The sequence below is a fragment of the Puntigrus tetrazona genome, chromosome 5, assembly GCF_018831695.1.
Source record: "Puntigrus tetrazona isolate hp1 chromosome 5, ASM1883169v1, whole genome shotgun sequence".
In the NCBI taxonomy this organism is placed as follows: Eukaryota; Metazoa; Chordata; class Actinopteri; order Cypriniformes; family Cyprinidae; genus Puntigrus; species Puntigrus tetrazona.
The window spans coordinates 31391738-31406998 of NC_056703.1; the positions used below are offsets into that span (position 1 = coordinate 31391738).

At 35.9% G+C, this 15261-nt stretch overlaps 1 protein-coding gene across 1 annotated transcript in view; it reads right to left on the reverse strand.

Annotated features, from left to right (window-relative positions):
• Window positions 1-15261, reverse strand: part of LOC122345520 (peripheral-type benzodiazepine receptor-associated protein 1) — an 84699-nt gene that overhangs the window by 21928 nt on the left and 47510 nt on the right. Inside the window, exons 5-15 of the mRNA XM_043239725.1 lie at window positions 14440-14616; window positions 13459-13611; window positions 6987-7151; window positions 6175-6258; window positions 5982-6071; window positions 5515-5637; window positions 5299-5403; window positions 4238-4288; window positions 4076-4108; window positions 1745-1925; window positions 104-181 (exon numbers count right to left, since the gene is read on the reverse strand). Coding sequence (XP_043095660.1) covers window positions 104-181; window positions 1745-1925; window positions 4076-4108; window positions 4238-4288; window positions 5299-5403; window positions 5515-5637; window positions 5982-6071; window positions 6175-6258; window positions 6987-7151; window positions 13459-13611; window positions 14440-14616 — 1240 coding nt within the window. The remainder of the gene's footprint in view (window positions 1-103; window positions 182-1744; window positions 1926-4075; window positions 4109-4237; window positions 4289-5298; window positions 5404-5514; window positions 5638-5981; window positions 6072-6174; window positions 6259-6986; window positions 7152-13458; window positions 13612-14439; window positions 14617-15261) is intronic.

The window sequence follows — 15261 nt, forward strand, 5'->3', positions numbered from 1 at the left end:
TCTAGCTCAGGACTGCACGTAATAACCTCTTCATGGATGTGACCGTCACTGCGGTCACACTCCATGCGTTATTCATGCAGGCAGACACTGAATTCAATAGTACCAGGCTCAGAGGCGTCACAGAGGGCTTCATTACCCTCCAAACTCCAGAACGCGATGTCTTCCCATGAGGCGTTTGTGCCTGGAAAAAGAGGGGATAATGCAGACGCAATCCACTTATGCATCTCAGACACTCATTCTTAGGCTGTGCTCCAAAACCTAGTGAGCCGCCGACGTAGACATGATGAAGCATCATAGGTGTGACCTGACACAAGAGATGGCGCAAAAGATAAGCGGCGGTACTTAAAACGCAGCTTGTTTTGGCCTAATTCTGTGTCTCGAGTTATCTACACTCACTAAGGATTCACAACCGTTCAAGTTTGGGGCCAGGATTTTAACGGTTACATATTACACAAAATAACCAGTTCATTTACTACATAATCTTCGTAACAGACGTGCAGCCCAATATTTTTGTGCAAACGTTTATTTTTCAGTGCTCTTTGATGAATAGAAAGAATTATAAATTTTGTAATGTTCTTGAACTCTTTACTATATTGTGTATTGTGCATTATCAATAACTTTATAATGTGTTGTATCATCTCATGAATATTCATAAGAACTGTTTTAATGTGTTATAACAGTTATCTATTGGTGGCTATAGCTTTTAAAGAGTTTAAAACACAAACATTTATCTACTTAGAGTCTCGTATCATACCTTTTTACTGATGTTGCTTGACTTAAAGCAGACAAATCATAAGCAATTATAAGTAATAATAATAATACAATATATCAGATGTATGTGTATGACACGTTTGCTCTGAACATTTTTAATATCGGTTCATTTCGATAGCACCCTTTAGACAGCCTTGTCAACTAGCTTTCAGAGTATTAGTACTAACTTTATTTGAAAAGATACTAAAAGATGCTATAAGATCATTCTACCCGCCCTACCGAAGTCTACTAATACTCTTAGCTTTATATAATAACCATTGCATTTGTTTTTTCAGTTGAAAGCATTAGCTAGCCTCGATGTTAGCCTCACAGGAAACACCTAACCACTAACAAGATGTTGTAAGATACTGTGCAGATCTTAAAATAAACGATGTTAAGATAAGATATAGTCCATTATAAATAAAGTAGAAGTAACGTGGTGTTCATTTGGTGTTATGCTCTTAAAAGTTATAGTTATCACAAATAGGTAAAAAGTATAATGTATTATAATAGTTTTTATGATTACTCATTTTATAATGCATTATGCATTCATTATAATGCCTTAAGAATACCCTTACAATGCATATTAAATACAGGCTTCATAGAAGTGTTACCATTAATTTGATTTGGTCATATATTTTTATTACTGTACCATACGAGTCTCATAAAGTGTTTCGAATCGTTCACATGACTAGCTGTATTTGATTTAGGATGTCTGTGTAGCTCACTAGGCTTTAGGCTACCGTACTCTCTCACATCAGTGGACCAACGCACATGACCGAAATCTGTAAACAATCACAACAAACCACTGCCAAACAACAAGAAAAACCGCCGCTTTTGTTCAGGCAGGAACTCCGTTATTCCAGAACGAACGCTCGAAGCAGCAAAACGGTTACAGCTGTTCAATTAATTGCCTCAGCTGCAAAATCATTCGGCAACACTGCAAACATCGATTCGATGCAAAAACCGCGTAGCGTTCTGTTTTTTAGCGTACCGGTCTCACCAGACAGGACGACCCCATTGGTCAGCTGGGTCAGGCTGGGGCTGGACAGCAGGCCGGGGCCCGACAGGTCAATCTTTGAGGCCTGAACTCTGAATTTGTCCAGTTCCTGTGACAGCATCCCAAACTGCTCGCTCTGACTGCGGCATTTCTCCTCCAGCTCCCGAACTTTTGCCTGCACACAGGGTCGGCATTCATATGCAAATGTTACTTAATATTCACGAGGGGCGTTCATTTAAGGGCTTGTCTGATGAAGAAATGCAAATGCTATTAGTCAGCCAAAGCAATGAATGGCGCACTGCACATGTGGGATTAGCCAATCAGAGCACGGGATTATATTATGCAATGAAGATGACATCTACAAGTCTTGGGCAAGTCTCGTGTCGAATTATAGACTAATCGTTTAAACAAAAATATCCTACTCCTGTCCTATCCTAGCCTACTAATATTTGAGCTAGGAATAATTTTTGTGAACTTCAGGATATTAATCTCAATGGAAAAAAAAAGTTAATAAGTTTCAACAAATCGTTAAAGAAATCACATCTCATGGAGTTGCAGAAAAAAAAAAAAAAAAAAAAAAAAAAAAAAAAAAAAATATATATAATATATATATAAAATATATATATATATATATATATATATATATATATATATATATATGTACATACACTCACTGCTACGTTTACTGGTATCATCCAAAAAGTCTTAAGTTTATTGTTTAAGTTTTGTAGTTCATAGTGTGTTCAAATCATTAACCACAAACTTTATTTTGGAATAATTTAATATGTTAATATTTGTGTTATTGAAAGTTAAAACTCATAAAATCATAAACACCTAGTGTGTAGGTTTTTTTAGACAATATATATATATACAATATATATATATATATATATATATATATATATATGTGTGTGTGTGTGTGTGTGTGTGTGTGTGTGTGTGTGTGTGTATCTGCATATGTATATTAATGATATACAAAATTATTTTTCCGTATAAATAAAACCTTAAGTCTAATCAGTAACAGCACATTCCTGCTCAAAATATATAGCTATTTGAAACAACAGTCATTCATTTTTATGGTTCTTGGATATGTTAATATTTATGTTGATGAACCTTACAACCCAGAAAATCATAAACATGTAGAGTGTAACCAGAATAACCATAATAACCAGCTGTAATCATACGAAACATGCACATTCTTTGTAAAAAATAAATAAAAATAAGCCATTTTGCTGAATATAAAACACGAATGTAGTAAAAGTAATAAAAACTCAAGTGTTTGTGAGAGTACGGTGAGCTAGTTTCACTTCCGGCTCTGTGGTTCAGTTTCCTGGCACACTGAGAGCACAAGGCTCGCTCGCTCACACACACACACACACACACACACACACACACACACACACACACACACACACACACACACACACACACACATTAACTGGCCGACTGTCACTTGTTCATGCTCTAAAAATAAAGAGCTTCCTGTATAACTCTCACCTCAAAAGTCTGTGTGTCACATTTAACTTCAAAACTTTATATAGAAAATAAACGCATTCGCTTACTTGAACACAAAAAGCCGGTCAGCAGCAACTAATAAAACAGGATTGTTTCTGCTGTCCCTGCTGCACTGCTAAAACTTAAAAACCTAAAACGGCTTGCACAAACCACACACACACAAGCTCTAGAAACTACAGCAAGAAATAAATAAAAGCATGTTTTGAGCGGGTCTGATACCTGCATGCAGTCCAGTGTATTCTGGTTAGCGGCCACAAAACACAAAGTATAGGACAGAAAGAGAGAGAGGAAACATTTCAAAAGCAGTCAGAGCAGATATTAGATTAGATGATTAATGCTGCAGTCCAGGACCTGTTGAACTGCATCACTGTTGAACGTATCGAAAACCTCAAGTTATTTCCCAGTTTTGAGTGAAATTCTGCATACTGTATGTTTCTAGATCCAACGCAAGGTCAGTCAAGCAAGACATCTGACACTGACATAGTGTAAAGGTCACATGCAATATGAGTTACTTTGGATAAAATAAAGTAAATTCCTGTTTTGACCACCGCTATTAATGTTCCTTCACACCTTGAAGTAATATTTAATACTGCATTTTAATTCGGTGCATATATTGCATTTATGTAATTGTATTAAAATTTAAATAGATGTTTTTGGCGATACTGCATGTAAAACATCTAAAAAATTGGACTAGTGGGTAGACAGAGCCCTCTGCAGGTTGCAAATACGATCATCAGCGATGCAATTTAGATAGAGAGAGAAACAGGAAATGCAACACATCAAACAGGAAGTGCACACGCTGTACTCTACCAGCTCTCTGTGCAATACGAGCTGCACCAGATCCTGAGAAAGACACGACTCGGTTAAACCCCAAGCATCACAAACAGACATTTTCTATCAATCACTCATCGCAGCTCTTTGGTTAACGTCATTTAAATTGTCACGACAGGAACAAGGAGACGTGAAACTCACCTCCAGCATCTGCACGACCCCTTCATGTTCTCTTTTAGCAAATAACTGAGCCTGGGGAGGCAGAGCACAAACAGAAATATCTGATTCATCATGTGTAGAGCTGACAAAACATTGCATTGCTGACAAATAATATATAATTATAAATATATAATTTATACATTTTACATGCATCTATTCTTATAATGTTCAGAGGAAGAGAATCAATTATTTTGGCATTTAGAAGATGCTTTTATCAACAGGGACAAACGTTATAAAATAGTCACAAAGCCTACAACAAATAATAACTAAAATATTTAATAAATAGAATATCAGTAAATAACATGTAATAAGAATGTAATAAAAACGTATAATACTTTTAATTATAAATGTACATTTATTCAGGTAGCAGACGCTTTTAACTATTATCATAAGGCCAACAATAAATATAAATATAATTTCAAAAATAAAATTATAATTTTTAATAAATAATAAAAGTTTAATAAATTAATATTCATTCAAATTATACTTTTACATGTATTAATTCAGCAGAAGCTTATATTCGACGCTACAAATAAGAAATGTAGAAATGTAGAGCCAACTATAAATAATTAAAAAAATGACAACTTAAACACTTAAATTTCACCTTTGACATGTAATAATATATAAATTAATTAATAAGGGAAATAAGCACTATTAATAATGAGTAAAATGGTCTAATAAATTTTAGCTAATGAAAAATAATAATCGAAAAATAAAATAAATAATAACTGAAATGATAAATTTATTTAGCAAATGCTTTTATCCAAAGTGCCAAATATAAGCACAGAGCCAACAATATAAACAATAACTTATTTACATAAAATATTATACAATTTTAATAAAAATGTACACAAAATTGTCACTGACACTCTGGTCTAACCCCGCGTAATACATTAACATTATACATATGCAAAAATGTGATTTATCACATAACCCTTGATTACAACCTGTGTCAACAGATCGTCGGGGTTTGCATTCAGGAATACGAGGCACCAACGTGATATATAACTACAGAGGTACTGTGATGATAAAGTGAGACTGACCCGCTGGAGTCGCTTGATTTCATCCTGTTTGAACTTGAGGATAGCAAGTGCCTGCTCATGCTCCAGTTCCAGCTGCTGCCTGCGCTCGGCGACCTCTCGCATGTGCTGCCGTCACACACACACACACACACACACACACACACACACACGCACGTCGATTACACACTGAGCGCAAAGTGAACGCGCCGAGAAACGCACCGAACGTGGGTGTTTTACCTTTAGGACCTGCTCTAGGTTCTCCAGCTTTGCACGGAGTCGCTGGTTCTCCTCCAGAACTGAACTATGCTGCGCGTTCAAAACACAGAGCTGTTCCTTTAGCTCCTCATTTTCAGCCTGCGACTACAGAAGCACAGATCGCACTGACCTTTAGCACCCAGAGGGAGCATAAACGCACTGACCACTTGCTCTGCAGTGAATGGGTGCCGTCAGAATGAGAGTCCAGACAGCTCACAGTAATCAGTTAACATCTGGAGAAGCTGATGCAAAAACAGATGTTAGCTGATGGACTGGAGCATAGTGATGTTTTCAATCAGCTGTTTGGATTCTGACGGCACCCATTCACTGCAGAGCATCCATTTCTGAGACACTGAATGAAGAAACAAACTCATCCGAAAACTGGACGGCCTGAAGGTGTGAAAGTTATTTTTAATTGACTTCAATTGTATAATTTGTGAGCATTTGACCTGGTCGAGCAGCTGAGCCTTTCTCCTGAGGAGTTCTGCCTCCTCCACTAAGTGCTCATTTCTGCTTCGCTCATCCACTAGCTGGTTCTCCTGTGAACACACACACACACACACACACACACACACAGTGTTTTTCAGCCTGACATGCAGGGGACATGCACTGTAAGCATTATAATATGAGAACAACACTCACCAAATCGAGACATCGTTTCTGTCTCTTCCGCACCTCATGCTCAAGAACTTCACATTCTTTCCTCTTCTTGCCCAACTCACTTTCCTGCAGAAACATCGATATATGAATGAAAAGAGGACCTTGTGACTTTTGCTTTCATTCGTAATTACTAAGCAAGGCTAAAATGATCTTTTTTTTAATTTTTTGTTTCAAAACAAGCCGAACAACCCTAGAAACGTTCTCTATTTTCAACATGAATTAAAAAAAATGTAATATCTTAATTTTAATTAACTAATATATTGATATTCATTATTATTAACCGTTTTGGCATTTTTTTGGCATCATTCGTCAAACATAATTTGTCAACAAAAAAAACAATAATGAACATATTTAATACATTTCTAATAAATAATAAATATAATAATATAGTAAACAAAAAAATATTATTAATTAAACAGCAAACACTGTAAAAAGACAAAAAAAAAAAAAAAAAACAAAATATAAAACAAAGTTTTTTTGGACAAAACTACAAAAATTCAACATCCATAGAGTTTTTAAGGATTTTTGAAGACTTTTTTTTTTTTTACATTTCCTGATATTTCCAGGTTTTTTCATGATGGTGCATTTTTATTTTTTCTAATCTATTTCTTTCATATATTTGACACATGAATTGAGATATTTTTACATTATGATTTAGCAAATTATGTGCATTTAAAAGTGTTTGGTGCCACTTTAAATGTGCACGCGCGCACACACACACACACACACACACACACACACACACACACACACACACACACACACACACACACCTGTCATCATCTGACTCTTACCAGCAACTGAAGACGCTCTTCTGTGGTCTGCTCTTCCTGGTGGGTGGAGCCTGTGCCCTGTTCAGGCTTCACTTGTGCTTCTGACTCCTCCCCCTCTGCAGGAGTCTCCTCCCCTTTAACAGGGGCCTCATCTACTACTACTGTGGGCGGGGTTTCAAACGCAACCTGAAAAAAAAAACAAAAAAACCAAAAAACACTTAAACCAAGCATAAAACCAGCAGTGGGTCATGCATACTATACAATATGATAAAGCATATGCTACAACAAGCTAACATTTACACCCAAAAAGAAAAGTAATATTTTGCTTCAAAAAGTGTACATGCACTTCTATAATTCAAAACATCTAATTCTCATAAAAGAAAAATGAAAATCATCCTTTTCAGATTCAATGACATATTTGCATTAAAACCAGCAAAAATAATAAATCAATAAAACAAACACCGCCGTGATGTATATTTACAAAAATATAAAAAACATACATTTCTACAAGAAAATTCAATTCAACTTCAACATATTGTCAGTTATTTATTATTGTGTGGAATTAACCAGCAATTAATGAAATTTGCTAGTATTTCAGCGATATTTACATAAAAACAATTTTCTACCGTTTGCCAAATCCTTCATGAAGATACAGTGCAAAAAACATAACGGTCTTAAAGTCAAGGTGAAATGCAATCCTTTTTACTTCCATAATATGGCCTATTTCTGAGTATAACTGCATATTTAGAGAGAAAAAAAGTAATAAAATGTTACAGATTAGCAGTTATTGAGAGATTTACACTTTACCGTCACTGCATTCATAAAATCCTTTTAACTAGTTTAGTTGAAAGCATCAGTCATGGGAGAAGTTGACATTTGGTCACAGCTCGTCTTTACTCGGCGGGTTAAGGGTCAAATGCCTTAGCGGCTAATTTTAGTGACCATACCTACTTATGCTCTAAGTGGAACTATTCCACTGCAGCTGAAGCCATGACCCGGTAACAGGATCAAACAGCAACAAGCCGTCCGGCAGCTTCGTCAGCATTCACTCTCATTAACATCACACACTCTCACTTACTGCCCCAAAGACATGAGGAAGTAGAAATCACAGTCACGATCACCAAAACAAAAATGATGCAATTATGGAATAATCAAGCATGAAGCACACCTAACGTGCTATAAGCAACTGAAATCAAGTCGGTGGCTTAAAGTTTTAAATGCATGCTGAGTTCATATATATATATAAAATATAAATAAATAAATAAATATAATATATATATATATATATATATATATATATAAATATATATATATATATATATATATATATAATATAAATAAATAAATAAATATATATATATAAAATAAATAAATAAATAAAATAAATATATATATATATATATATATATATATATATATATATATATATATATATATATATATATATATATATAAAATTATAAAATACTTTTTTTTTTTTTTTTATTTTAACATTAACGTGCTTATTAGAAAAGGCACTTTTTTTAGTTTTAATGACAAAAAGAAGCATTCACAATGCATTATTTTGCTCAGAATCTGCAAAGGAGTGGGAAACCTGTTCAAATAAGCATTTCATTACAAAAAGCTTAATGAAATAAGCAGAATTAGCTTTTTTTCACATAAATATTCTGTGACCGTGTGGATGCATATGGAACATGTTTGCATTTTCTCGGACTGAAAATTGAGCAAAGAGTTAGAATCCGGCTAAGACTCGGACAGAAACTTTGTCATGTCTTCATTTCATTTTTTCACGTTTTTTTATATGTTAATGACTTTGTTTGCCCGCATCATTCAACACTCTATACACCTTTATGGCAAATCAAAAAAAACTTTCTTTAACATCTTTGCAAATTTATAACAAAAATTCTTTTAAGAAGCGACAGAAGTGATTTCTAATGCTTAAGAAGGAGTTGTTGCTCTGTAATACGAAATCTAAGCATCAGTAACATGCAAAAAAGTGAACATATCAATGAAAATGATAAATCTGCCTGAACAGCTCACAATCAGCATCATAAAAAGCCTCATCAGCTATTCGGCTGAAATCTGAAGAACTGAAATGGTTCACATGATGAATTAATGGCTGACTAATTATGTCTTCTCAACTATTTTTTTAGCATGCGGTAAAAAATGTTCTTTTAAGTTGTAAAAAAAAAAAAGATGTCAAAAACCCCCGACTATTTCAGTCTTTCTGCTTGATGTCTAATTCAATGTGTTGCTAAGCAATGCATTAAATATATTTCTAAATTTCGCAAATCTGCGAGAAGATATAATATTCTAGTAGCATTTAAAGATTTAAAGGCATTAAATATATTCACTTGAATTGCATTTGAAGGTTTCATGCACTAAAGGTGTTAAGAATTAACAGGCAAATAATATAATGTATTATATTAACTGTGGTAACAGTTATTCATGAGATTATACAATGCATCATAAGAGGACTTACAAGGTATATAATGCAATAAAATGCTTTAATAAATCACTGAAGTGTTACCACTATTCCTAAAGTACGTCAAGCTCTAAAAAACAGAACCGTATCATTATTCAGCTCACTTTAGTTCAATGAAGATAAATAAAGAACCGAGTGCTGCACGTTTCTTCTAAACCACTTGATGAAGCAGCTGCCTTTTTGTCCCTTTACCTTTATAATGGATGAAATGATCGGACATTTAAAGGAAAGGAGTAAAAGCGCAGGAGTGGCATGTAGCCAGCAGACCAGGCTCACACTCCTGCGTCCCTGAAACACCCTCATAATGACAGATTTGTGCGTGCGCTTTTAATTAAACTGTCAGACACATGCAAAGGCAATATTTAACAGCTGGGCAAAGCTGGGTGGAGGTTCAAAAGCACATCTGTAAGGGACAGTTCACCCCAAAAACCATTCTCCCATCATTTTCGGATGCTCGAGTTCTTCCAAACTCTTTTTGAAGAACGTATAAACAGCTGACGGACTCCACTGACTTCCACAGTCTTTTTTTTCCAAACCACACAAGTCAGTGGTGACCAATCGTTAGGTTAGAAAACCATCTTTGTTTATGCTAAACAAAAGAAAGTACATGAATATTATACAGATGGTAATAAAGCTGCTGCAAGTAAGTAATGCTGACGTGGGAAAAAAATTCATTGCCTTTAAAAATACGTAAAGGAACTGAAATCTACAGAAGCACGACAATTAAGTGCAACACGTAGTGCACTTTTAATGCAAATGAATCGTGTTTGATGTTTCACTGGTCTGAAAGAAGAAACGCTAGCTTTGCATTTGACTATTGCGAAAAAACCCCAATGACTTACTTGTAGCATCTTGCCTTAAATAGCTGGCTTATGAACGATTCTCATGAACATCGCACTAATGTCACGAACAGTCTGTGTTTATGTGCATTGCCTGTGTTCATATGAACCCAAAAAGACGCCTAACGCAATCAATGACCTTACAAACGGCAGTACTGTTTTGAGATTTATGCGCAATTTTAAAGTAGCCCCTCGTTCACGTTCCAGTCATTAACCACAGCATGCTATCTGCTGTTAAAAGTCACTGATATGTGGAATTAAAGAGAGGTCTCCAGGCAAAAACGTGCGCTGAACGACATGTTAACCTTTCCCCATTGCCCTAGAAGTTTAAATGTGCATATCTGGAAAAAAAAAAAAAAAGTTAGTCAACTTTTAGTAAAACATTAGCATATTAGCTTTAAAGCTAACATGCCAAAAATCCCCGTTCTGATTATGAGAGATCCGGACAAACAGTTACTTGAATATTTGTCTTTGCTCTAAATTAAATGCGAAACTAACCCTCAAGTGACAGAATGCATGAGTTAAAGTGCCTTATGCCTAGTCCTCGTGCACAGGCCTGCTGGAGGCTAAAGCTAACGCTTGCTTATCATCCTATTCAGCTGCACCTTTAAGACTTATAACTCAAAGTCAAATAAACTGATCCGAAACCGAACCTTCGCTTTAAGCCCTATTTTATTTGAGTTAAGGCTGTTCGACCCCATACGCCGGCCTCTGTTCGCTATAAGCACATTGCTGTAATCCCCGTGGACTACTGAAACGGGTAACTAGATCACTTCTTTAAAAAGCACCTTAATGGATTGGCCTGCCTGCCGCTGGTTTGCTTTTATAGCACATGCATTAAATGCATGCACTGTCTTCACGCATTTCGCTACTGGAATACGTTTGCGTATTCAAGCCGTCACGTCCGGCTTGTAGTTAAACACCAAACGTTGTTATGCATCATCCTAACTAGGCCTAAAAGTGCCTCTTCTTTCACAATGATGCCTCGTGCATGCAAAGACACAACTGTGCAAGCTGGAAGGGCCGTAATCAGACGCCAGCGCTCGTCCGCCGATGAGGACAGGTGAGTGTTATAATCGCTCCTGCGCTGACGGCACGAGCGCGCGCACACACACACACACACACACTCTCATATAACACATGCATGTTACATCATTACAGCATACATGCAATTATCAAGGCTACAGGACGCTCTCTTCTCTGCAACAGCTCAAAGTCTGAACACAGCAGGTAAAAGTGACCTACCCCTGTCCTGTGAGCCGACGGAAAGCAAAGTGTCCGCGTTAGGGACGGCTTCGGGAATCTTTGGTTGGCTTTGGGCTGAAGTCGTACCTACCATCCGAAACCCTCTCAACGCTACCACGGCAACAGCCAGAGGATTATGGGACCGTACCATTCTGCTGTCAAAGGGGATTAGAGCGCACACAACATGGCCCTTTTCTTTCTGTGTGTGTGTGTGTGTGTGTCGCAAATGACCAGATTACCCTGTACCGCCATTCTCATCCGGGCTTTACAGAGACGGCGAGGACGGCCGAGATTGAAACTTCAAATGGTCAGTAAAGTGAACGCAACGTAGACCAGCGGTCGGGAGGTCGGCCATCTCTCTAACTGACCTCAAGCATTCAGATAGAAATGTGTTGCACACACAACGTACACACCGATGCCATCAACCTGATTAAGACTTAAAGTGATAGTTCACCTCGAAACAAAACTTTGCTGAAGATTTGCTCACTCACAGGCCGTGAAAGTCGTAGAGAAGTTTGTTTCTTCATCAGATTTGGAGAAATGTAGCATTTAATCGATTGCTCGGCACCTGTAGCGAATGGGTGCCGTCAGAACGAAATAATAATCAACAAGTATGTTTGCAGGAAACCAATCCATCAGTGGGACTTATTCATTTTAAATCATCGCTTCTGGCCAAAAGTCCGTCATCCAACGAAAAAGTCAAATCCAGCTACATATTCGTTTAGGGCTGTTCTGACCATATTTTAGCCAAAAGCAGCCGTGTGAAGTTAAAAACATCTTGATGGATTTTCATCAGTCACGAACGTTTATAAATGTAGCTAATTAAAACGTGTCCGCTCCAGTTGCTCCACCGTCATTGGTTGACAGAGAGTTGAGCATCTGTATACGGGAAAGCGCACGCAGGTTTCAGTGTATAGTTGCTCATTAGCTAGCATTACAGATTATGGTGTAGTCCATTACATAAGAGCAGAAACAACATTCATTTGAGTGTAAACATAAAATAAGCCCCGAAAAACCCCACAGAAACACACACACACAACATAATCCGACTCACAGAGTCAAAAACTCCTGTGAAAGAATCCTCTAGATATCCGTTTATATCAATGACACTTCGGAGCACAGAGAAACGGCCGAGCAATAACAGCATTACAGCCGTTCACCGCTGGATTGAGAGGATTACACCACACTGGTCTCCAAGTGCTTCACAAGAACCACGACCTAGATTTTATACGAGGTGGCCGACCACTAAAATGATAAACTGCTGTAAAAGAACATTTTTATCTTTAAAAATTAAAATCATTTAATTCCAAACAAGAAGTGCATGCGTAAAAGAATATTATGCAATAAAATAAATTAAAATACAGCTGACAAAACCTTTGTTTGGGAAAAATATCAACTATGAAGAATATTTAATAATTAATATTTTAAAATAAGTCAGATACTTTAAGATACTGATACAAATAGCCAGACGTTTTTGTCACTCAATAAGAAAGGAAACAGCGTGATATCCATTTTAACTAAAACTAAAAATGCAATAAACCAAACTCATTTTCATGAACGAGAATTTTAAAAGAGGCTGAATAAGAAAATGTCAAATTAAAATGTGACCATAAAAAGGTTTTTTTTGAAATACAATAAACACTGAAATAAAATATAACAAATAAATAAGTAATAAAATTTAACTAATTTATATAGAAATGTTTCTTGTAGGATGGAAGCTAAACGGGCATTTTAAAAATCTCAAAAACACCAGAAATTTAAAATAAAAAAATGCAAAATATGCAAATTAAAACCACTCCAACATAGCATCTAAATAATACTACTAATAAAAAAGTATTCATATTTTTTGCTCAATGCGGAATAAATAATATATTACGCTTTATAAGCATTCCTGTGTTGTCTCAGAGAGCTGATGTTTTCTCACCCTGGCGTCTCGGTCCTGGCTCTCTGAAGGGTTTTCTGTGGCGGAGCTGCTCTGGTCTCTGGTGGAGGTGACAGACAGCTGTCTCTGCAGACGTAACACCTCCTTCTGAGACTCCTTCAGGAGACGCTCAAACTCACCCACTCCCACAGGACCCTGACAGAGACAGAGAGAGAGAGCCATCAATCATCTCAACCACATTCACAGCTTTGGGAGCAGTTCACATAAACAGCCCCACGGTTTGGCAAATGAGTTGTTCAGTATAGGATATCTCCAGCAGGTGGCAACAGAAGTCACAGTAATGAAAATGCACTAGTCTAGAAATATTTGAACAGTTTAATAATATTTGAGCAAGTGCATAGAAGTCATGCTAAAAATATTCAGTAAATATAACAATAAATATTTAGTAATTTTTACAATCAAAAATTTGGTCAGGTATTTTAAGTTTAAATAATAATAAAAAAACACTACATGAGATTATGACGAAAAATAAAAAATAAATACCAATAAATAACAAAATTTCAAAAATAAAATAAAAATAGGAACAACCGACAAGGGCCGAGCTGAATAAACACAGATACTGAGAAATAGTTTCAGTTGACCAAGAGATGATCAGTCTCACTTGATTTGAGTTTTTATGTTTTTATCTGATTAAAATTGGCCCAGCATATTTGTTACTGACTCTAGAAACAGTTTGACATGAATCTGATCGAACGCAAACATGAAAGTGCACCGTGTATAAACTTATTGTCTCTCAAAAAGAAAGAGGCGACTCTGAATCATCTGAAACGAGTCTTTTTTTTAAAAAAAGTCCCAAGCCGTTTCATGTTGACGTCAAAATTGAACATTAGCATATTGCTGCCCACTTGTTGGTTCGGAAAAACAAATAAATGCATATTTTTTGACCTTGCATGCACGTCTGCCTGTTGTTGGGGAATATGAGTATTTCACTCTTCGTAATAAGGGCTAGCTGCTGCGAGATACCTTGGCCGGTCCCAGCTGCGTCTCCAGCTGTCTGCACTCGTGCTGCAGCGCTGCGATCTGTTTGTCTTTACACAGCAGCGTGTCTGCGTGCTGCGCCAGGTCCCGGGCTCTCTGACGGGCGAACGCACGCTTGTACTGCTCCACAGCACCCGCCTTCACCGGCATCGGGCTGTTCACCTGGAAACATGAGGACAACATGTCAGATAAACCAGCCAATCACATTCTGTTCTTGGGTTTGCATTTCATAAAGGAAATGTCAGCGCTAAATATAAGAACGATAATTGTTGTTAATTTTTAAATCAATATGGCATTTTCACACTTTCGGTACTTTAGTTTATATTAAAAATTGACTGCTGAATCTGTTAAAGCTAAAATGATATGATTATTTGTTTTCTGTTATATAATATAATATAGATTTTTTGTTATTAAAATTTAATAATGCATAATTTTATTATAAATGAAAATGACAACAATACATTGACAACTAAACCTATTATTATAAACTACTATTATAAACTACTTATTATTATTATTATTATTATTATTATTATTATTATATTTACTATTAATATCGTGGTTTCTACTGAGGTTTAAACAGAACTGCTTATTAAAAAATAAAAAGAGAAAGAGCTTTAATATAGTGTTGATTGTAAAAAAGGTGGAAAACTGGTGAAAAAAACAACAACAATAAAAACAAAAATCGAAATTCTAAAAGTCATTTAAGCTTAGCGAAGACTAAAAAAATTAAAATACAATTATATATATATATATATATATATATATATATATATATATATAATTTGTATTTTATTTTTTTTAGAA